Genomic DNA, 8,354 nt, shown 5'->3' on the forward strand with positions numbered 1-8,354 from the left:
AAAACCTCTCCAAAAAAAAAAAAAAAAAAAAGAATTTCGTTGGAATTGTTTTCTAACATCTCCAATACAGTAGTTACACACACTGTAAAGGTATTTAACCCACCGCATCTCACACTTATGAATGACCCAAATGATAAATATTATTTATGTTGTACGATAATTACAATTTTTAAAGTCATTGCCAACCCTGGCCCCAGCCCCACAAGCTGCCTAGGGCTTAGCCAAGTGAGAGGAGGGGGTGGGCGTCTGCCACTGAGGGTGCCTCCGCTAGCAGGAGGTGAGGCAGGCCAGCTCTCCCTCTGCAGGCAGTGGGCCCAGGAGAACTGCTGCCCACCCTGGACAGAATGGTCACGTGCAGCCAGACAGTCCAGCAGCCCAGGGTGGCCTGCTATTTCCCCTCAGAACCCAGGCTGGCTCACCGTAGTGGCTCGAAGAGCAGAGAGTTCTTGCGTGAGCTCTTCCAGGGCCTCCGTGTTTCGGCCACAGAGTACCAGCTTGGCACCGGCCGCATAGAAGACTTTCGCACATTCTACGGGAAGAGAAAAGAAGCTTGGCAGCTGAGGAAATCCCACACGCGTCTTCCCAATGCCGCCCAGGCATTCACCCTGTGTGGCAGAGTGTCTGTTTCTTCACACTGGATGCATGCTTTGTCCCCTGCTAGGAGCCGGGAGCGGGGGCCCACCGTGGAGCTCGCAGCCTGAGGCTCACGGACCAGGCAGAGAGGACGGTGGGGGACAGGCAGAGCCGCTAGTACAGTGCTCAGCAGGTCCCATCTGCTCCTGTTTCGCCCTGAACAACCGGTATGCGTCATCCCATGTTCACGGCCGAGGAAGCCAGCAGGGTTAGGCTCAGCAAGTTAACCAGGCAGGGAGCCTACGACTGGCTAGGACAGGCAGGGCCGGCTCCCGGTCTGTCTGTGTCCTCAGTCACTAGCCAGCAGTTGACTACCGGGGTACAAATATGGTTCTGTAGAAAAACAAGGCATAGGACATAAGGAAGCGTGGCGTGCCCCCCAGGAGCCCTGAAGCCTGAGGGGCAGCTTCCCACGGCGGTGGAGGGAGGGAGCAGGGTGTGCAAGGCTGGGGCAGAGTGGAGGGACCAGCCCCTGCCGGGCTGGGCGGGGCTCAGGTGGCATAATGACACAAGGAGTCGAATGAGTTCAGGCATGCTGAGTCCTTCAGCAGCAAAGGCCCCATATTTTAAAAGGTTCATTCCTCCAAACCAGCAGGTGGCGTGGTGGTTAAGGCCAACTGCACAGTTCTAGGCCTGCAACTAAAGGAACACTCTAGGCACATCTCTGTACACCCAAAATCCCGAAAGAAAAATGGAAAAGGGACTGTGGTGTGGCCATCCCCCTAGGGGGGTGATTTCTCACTTTCTGTCTCTGGCAAGCACATGTGCCCTATAGCAAAAATCTCTCTTCAAAAAAACAAGGCTGGCTCCTGTGGGTGGCAGAGATCCCACTACAATATTCCAGAGGAGACAACTGAGAGGACTTCAGCTAGGACCTTGGCAGGACACATCAATCACTCAATCTTTTTTTGGTGGCAAGAAACAGAAACTCATGCTGGAGCCAAAAAAGAAGTTTTTAGAGGGATCCCAAATGATGGGAAATGCTGAATGCCACAGCCACAGAGGGGCAGGAGTGCTGGCTGCAAGGGTCCCTGGCAGCAGAAGCCAGGCTGCCTTCTGCACGAGGTGGCCACCATGGACTCAACTCTCCTGCCATCCGGGAGAGGGCTCTGCCTTTGTCTGCTAGCTCTGGGGAAAGCTGTGGCTGGCCCTTGGGGCAGTATGGCCAGCACCAGCCCAGCAGGAGTCAGGGGAATTCCTGGCAAGGTAGGAGCAGACAGCACCAGCGGCAGGGAGGAAAACCTTCTGACTTGGGGTGAGGTGGGGGAAACAGCAGGAACGTCTTTTCCTTCCCGTTCTCAAACCTGTCTGTCCTACCTAAATGTTGAGTGCCCTGACAACACTCGGCTTCTGAAAAGAACACAGCCCTGCAATTGGGAGAACGGACCCAGCTAGACTTCCTGCATGACTTGGACCTCGTCCACCCCCAGTCTGATTCTGTGACCTCGGTTCAGTAAACCATAACCCCTTCGTTTCTCACTTTCCTCTTCTTTAAGATGCAGGTTTTAAAGTGCCTAATCTGGGGACTACTGTGGAGTGGACGAGTTCAAGGAGAGGAGACCACCATGGTGCTTGGTAGACAGTGTACTGGTCCGTGGTCCTAAACCCTGAGCCACGGTGGAGACTAGAGCGTGGGGGTCTAAAGAGGCACTGCCTGCCCCGCCTAGCCTCAGCACATCTGCCTGAGCCCTCGCCCTGGCTGACCGTGGTGCCACTGGCCCACACCCAGTCTTACAGGCTCAGGCAGTGAAGGGGCACCTTCGGCCCCCAGGTTCATAGAAGAAACAGGCAGCCCAGCCTCTGGGAGCCATGAAGCGGGTGGAGGGAGCAGGGCCGTCACTTCCTCGCCAGGAGGGAAGAAGGTGGGAGGGCCCAGGCAATGAGTAGTGTGCACAGCCCTTCCCTCGCAGAAAGGTCAAGCTCCCTTAAAGACCAAAGGACAGGGGTGGCAGGTGGTGGTGTGGTTAAGGCACTAGACTCCTGCATGGCTGACCATCGTTGGAGTTCTCTCTCTCTGGTGAGCACACATGCCCTACAGCAAATTTTAAAAGAAAGAAAAAAAAAAGACTGACCAGCTCGGCACAGGAGAGGGGAAATCCGAGTCCTCTAGCACTCGGTGGGAACCTCCCAGTGCAGAGCTCTCCCTGCACTCTGGCTCTTCCTTCAGCTCTCCTCAGGCCTATACTTGCCACCTCCAGGCCACAGAGCTTTCTGGAAGGAGGCTCTAAGTAGGCTACCTCGAAGGGGTGCCGGTGTGTGCACTGCCTTCTCTGAAGCAGGTGGGTGTCTGCCCCAGCTCATCCTGTGGGAACAGGGCTGCACCCCGCCTGGGCCGACCGGAGGGCTGTGCAGGCCTTCTCAGGAGAGCAGCAGAGGCCGGGGCAGGGGCCAGGGGCCAGGGCTGCCCTCCAGAACAGATGGGGCACTCCTGGGCTAGATCACCCCAAGGCTGAGGAACCTTGGGCCCTGTGGGCTCCCCCACCCCAGTTTTGTCCTGTCTGACACAAGGACATTTTATGAAGTGCCACTACAGGACACAGACATGAACAAGTGTGGGAGGCATGTGGGTGTTGAACAGCTTCTGGAAAAGGCTTGCCTAAACCCTGCTTAAGGTCTGCTTCCTAGCAAAGCCCAAAGGGAGGAAATTAAAGTTTATGTAGAGAATGACAGAAATGAAGACAACAGATTGGAAGGATTGCATTTTCATTTCCTGAAATGGCTGTTACAGGGAGGCAGGAAGGTCAAGAGAAAAAGGGAAACAGCTCCAAGGTACCACGTAGCCAGGGCTGCGGATACTCTGCTCTCTGGTGCTGCAGGCACGCCCGGGTGGTAAATCGAGACAGCTGTACGGACTATGGGGTTCAGGCTGGCTGAGGCAGCATCCAGAACATTCTGTTCCTTTATTCAATGGCCCTACTGTTCTACAGGGACAAGCTCACGTAGCTTAGATGCACAAAATAAGGGCTAAGATAGAGGACTCATCACAGAAGCCCACGCCTCCACGGTGGCTGACCAGGCAGGAAGGCCAGTGAGGACAGCAGGGCGGCCTCCCAGGAGTGACAGTGGCGTATCTGCGGTGGAATCAACAAAGGGTGTTTGTACTTGAGACGGCCAGCTAAGAATGTGCTCCTGGGCTGGCCCTCTGCAGCTGTCCAATGCTGGGCGGAGCTCAGATCCCACATGGCTGACCTGCCTTCAAGGTGGCCCCAGCGGCTCACATGCAGCGCTGCCCATACCCAGGCTTCTGATGGGATAGATTCGGAGAAAAAGGACTGTGGCAGGGCCAGGCCCCACTGGGGGCATTTTCTCTTTCTTCTTTCTTGTGTGTGTGCACACACCCTCTGGCATAATTTAAAAAAATACATTTAAGAAGAACATGAGGGCCTGCAAGTGGCACGGTGGTTGAGGTGCTGGACTCCCACATGGCTGACCACGGTTTGAGTTCCAGACCTGGTAGCTTGATTTCTTACCTTCGCTCTCTCTCCCTCTCGGTCTCTCTCTGGTCAAATATAAATAATAATAACAATAATAAATAAAATAAAATAATTATTTTTATTAAAAATTCTCTAAAAATAAAAATTGGGGTTAGCAGATAGCATAGCAGTCAGATTGCTGAACTCCCATATGGCCAAACGTGGTTCAAGTCCTAGGCATGGTGACTTGAAACTCAGGCCAGCCATGTGTGCATGTGTGCCCAAGATCCCAGAAGAATGGTGGAGAAGGGACTGTGGTGTGGCTATCCCCCTTGGAGGGTGATTTCTCAACTTCCCTCTCACTGTCTCTGTCTCTAAGGCAAGATCCTCTCAAAAAAAAAAAAATAATAATAATAAATAAATGAAAAGAACCTGTTCTGGGGCCAGCAGGTGGCGCTGGACTCCCACGTGGTCGACTGTGGTTTGTGTCCCAGATCGGGTGGCCTGAAACACATCGGGTGCATGTGTGAGTGCCCTAAATCCTGAGAAGAATGAAGGAGAAGAAATGTGGCCATCTCCCTAGGGGTGATTTTTCACTTTCTGTCTCTCCAGCTCCCTGGAAAACGCACTGTACTCTCTAATCAAAATCTGTCTCTAAAAATAAGAATCTGTTCCTATGCCGTCAGATGGAGGTACTCCTGTCCCTGAGATGTTAAACAGGGTGACGGGAGTCCAGAAAAGGCTTGACATCACATCCACCAAGCACAGGTTTGGTTTTCCCATCACACTTTCTATTCCCTTCACAGCCTTGGTGTCAGGAGAGCAAATGCAAACGACAGTGTCCTTCTCGATTAACATCGACATTTTTGGGCACCTGCAACTCCCTATTCCACCTCGGCCAGCTCTCAAATACTCTCCAAGGACTTGTGAAAAGTGTTCTCTCTGAGGTCAAGAGAAGCAGCAGCTGATTACCCTATATATAGTAGGTGAGTAAGGTCAGAGGAGTGACCGATGGCGACAGGCCTGGAGACAGCTGTCCCTTCAAAGGTCTGGATATCCAGTGACAAATGAGGCACTGACCCCTGGAGACCTCACCTAACACCACAGTGGCATTCAGAGTCCGTGCTCCTCGCGGCCTTCCCAGGCTCCTTGGGCCTACTGCAGCCCACTTACCCTCAGGTAAGGCCCAACCTGCACGTCCACGTTCCTCCCACCTCTGGGCCACCTCAGAACGCCCTCCCTCCTGGCCCACAACTTGCTTTGATCTGGCCATCACCTGGCCAGGCAGGAGAAGCTTTATGACTGAGTTTTGGAGTTGGAGAGACAAAAGTTTGAGTCCCAGCTTTGCACTTTCTAGCTGGAAGTCCCAGGGCAAGTCACAGCTTCTTGGAACTTTAGCTGTGAGAATTTAGCGATAACGCACATAAAAATGTGGCCCGAGCCAGCACAGATAACGTGCCTCTCCCCAAGCCCGGCTGGGAGCATCCATCACCTGAACGGCACTCCATGCACTGAGCTAAGTCCCCGTCCTTTTCCAGCAGCCCGTGAGCTCCCGCGGAGGGCCGCTGCCTTTCACCTGGCTGTCGGCACTGGGCGCAGAGCCTCACTTGGCAGATGCTCACTCAGCTCACCGAACAAGACGTGGCAGCAGTGCGTCAGCCACAGCTCAGGGAGCTCCTCAGCCCTCTCCTGTGGAGCCGCCCACGAGTGTGGAGGGGTGCTGTGGTGTGCGCATGCCTGGACGCTGAGGACAGAGGACCGCAGGCTCCATGCAACGTGCCTGCATTTGCCCCTCGTCCAGGCAGCCAAGGCCAATGCCCATGTGGAGGGGAAGACCGAGCCCTGCGACTCATCCATGTGGGTCTGGGAGTGAGCAGGGGGTGTCCCAGCACACAGTTCCTGGGACTTCGAAGCTCAAGGTGTCTGTTGAACTAGAATGGGACTAACTGGAGAGCCTGGTTAAACCACAGCTGAGGCATCGCTTAGCCTGTCTCCAGCCCTGCAGACCTTTACCAACCGAGAGTACAGGTGGAGCCCCGCCTCAGGAGGGAAAGGTGCACAGTGGGCAGGTACCATGGCCGTGGGCCAGGGGGTGCCAGCCAAATCCAGGAAGATGGTTTGGCCCTCACAGGTAAAATCACGTCTTAAAGTGGTCCTGATTCAGAAACTGGGAGATTTCACGTAACAATCCCTTCACCAAGTAGTGGGAACTGCGTAAGGCTGCCCTGCAGTGGGCCTACAGGCTCCAGGGGCCAGTCATCTCCACCAGCTTTCCCGTCCCCACCCGGTGGATGGACTCCTGCTTTTCCCAGCTGTGCCCAGGACAGTCACACCCACTTACCTGCATTTCCTGCTGTTGTCACTCCAGGTCCCTGTGCAGTTGGGCTCCCCACGCCCCGTCCCCACTGCCCACCCCAATGCCCAGCAGCACCGCCCAGGACCCACCTTTCCCCAGGCCCGAGGTGGCGCCTGTGATCACCACCACAGCGTTGCGCAGGTAGGCCTTCATGCGCATCCACTGCAGCAGCCGGAAGAGGCCGAAGACGCCCAGACAGCCGAGCAGCAGGGGCAGGATGGCCGCAGAGGTGATGACGTCCATGACCCTCGCCTTCAGCGGGCTCCTCCTGGAAGAACCAGAGCCAAGCAGACTAGGGACCAGGTAGGAGGCCGGAGTGCTGCCCAGGTGCATCCCTTGGTCTGACACAACCAGATCCCTTCTCAGACTTCAGCACGAGCCCCAGCCAACACCGTGCCCGGCCCTGCGCTCCCTGTTCCCGGCGGCACTATGGGGCTTGTTTTCCCATTCTGTGCTAAGAGCAAAGCCACAGGCCTCGAAAGGCCGCTCAGGGAGTAAGCTCAGGCTGTCATTCAGCTGAGGACCCGGTCACCAGTGAGCGTCCCAGGAGGGACATCCGTACTCCCCTGGCTCCTCTGGAAACTGCCTAGGGGGAGCTGGTCATGCCCGTTACCATTTGCAACCTCCATCTGTGTGACGAGAACATTTTTTAAGGGCAGGGAGAAGGAAATCATAGCAGGTTTTATAGTCATCTGGGCAGACACTTGGGAGATGGCTATTTCCAGGAGGGGCCCTAGATGGCGTCCGTGATGGCAAAGACGTACTTCTGGAGCTCAGCGTGGATCGACGCCACCCAGGGTCGAGCGTGAGCACAGACCAAGCTGATGTGCGTGCTGCCCGCCGCGCCCAGGGGTGTGCACGTTGGCGTTTTCCTGAGAGCCAGCCGGCCACGCAGACCCGGGGGGCCACAGGCCATGTGTGCAGCGGTGTGCAGTTCTCAGAAAACAGATCCCGTCTCTCCACACTGCCCCTAATTTCCTGCGCCATCCTTCTCGTGCACCCACGCCCCGAGCCCAGAGCCACGGCTCCAAGACAGTTACAGGAAGGCCGAGGATGAGCTAGTGGGGAACGAAATGCTGAGGCCACTCGGCCAGTGGGACAGCCTGTTAGACTAAAGGCCCCACTGCCCACTTCCAGGACTGTGGTGTCAGGAGCAGCCACCCTTTCCCAGAGCAAGCCGAGCTCTGGGGGCAAGTCTGAAGGCTATGCTGGTCAGCAGTCTGCGAGTAAGCAAAAGCCTCACCACCTACCCATTGTCCCATCTCCTCGACCCCTGCATTTAAAACAGTTCTGCTTCTTTTCCCAAGGTGACATCAACCCTGTGGATGCTGTAAGCCAGGAACACTGCAGGCCCCGACACACACCCCTGCCGTGCACTGAGCTGCTGAGATCCCCAAGTTCACGTTCAGGGTGGCTGTCCCGATCTAGGCCAAAATTGCCCCCACTGTAAGGGGCTTCTGCTCCAACTGGAACTGTCAACTCAACTGGTTTAGTGTTTACTTTATCACCTGTCTATCCAAATGTACCCAAATTCTTCACCACCATAAAAAAATAACCCTCCTGGACTGTAAATGGCCGCCTCTCATCAGCTCCCACTCAGCCCTCTCTCCCCACACTGTGCCAAGCCCACACCGGATGAAGTGGGAATGCCAGTGGCACCGGAGTGCCCAGCTCTTTAACCAGGACGACAGGTCCTGCTCTTTCCCCCGCCAGAAGCTCAGGCCAGGCCCCGCTGAGTCTCAAGGAGAAGCTGGGAGCCAAGGCCCCTCTGCCTGGCACCTGGAAAGTGCACAATAAAGGTTTCGAGCAGGCGCCATCCCGTGGCTCTGCGGATGCTGATGCTGCATGAGGACTTTCGCAGGCCCAGGCCCCGGAAAACAGGGGGGTTCTCAGGGGCAGGGTGGGTAATAGCTAAGGAGAAGGAATGGCTGCCAGTCTGTCGGGACAGCTTT

General features: G+C 55.7%; 1 protein-coding gene across 2 annotated transcripts in view; it reads right to left on the minus strand.

Annotated features, from left to right (window-relative positions):
* DHRS7B (dehydrogenase/reductase 7B) overlaps positions 1-8,354 on the minus strand; it is a 74,462-nt gene that overhangs the window by 22,444 nt on the left and 43,664 nt on the right. For both annotated transcript variants that reach the window (XM_006161631.3, XM_006161629.2), the window contains exons 2-3: positions 6,492-6,670; positions 420-529 (exon numbers count right to left, since the gene is read on the minus strand). In XM_006161631.3, the coding sequence (XP_006161693.1) occupies positions 420-529; positions 6,492-6,670 (289 nt within the window). The remainder of the gene's footprint in view (positions 1-419; positions 530-6,491; positions 6,671-8,354) is intronic.

The sequence above is a fragment of the Tupaia chinensis genome, unplaced genomic scaffold (genome assembly GCF_000334495.1).
Source record: "Tupaia chinensis unplaced genomic scaffold, TupChi_1.0 Scaffold138725_1, whole genome shotgun sequence".
Lineage (NCBI taxonomy): Eukaryota > Metazoa > Chordata > Mammalia > Scandentia > Tupaiidae > Tupaia > Tupaia belangeri.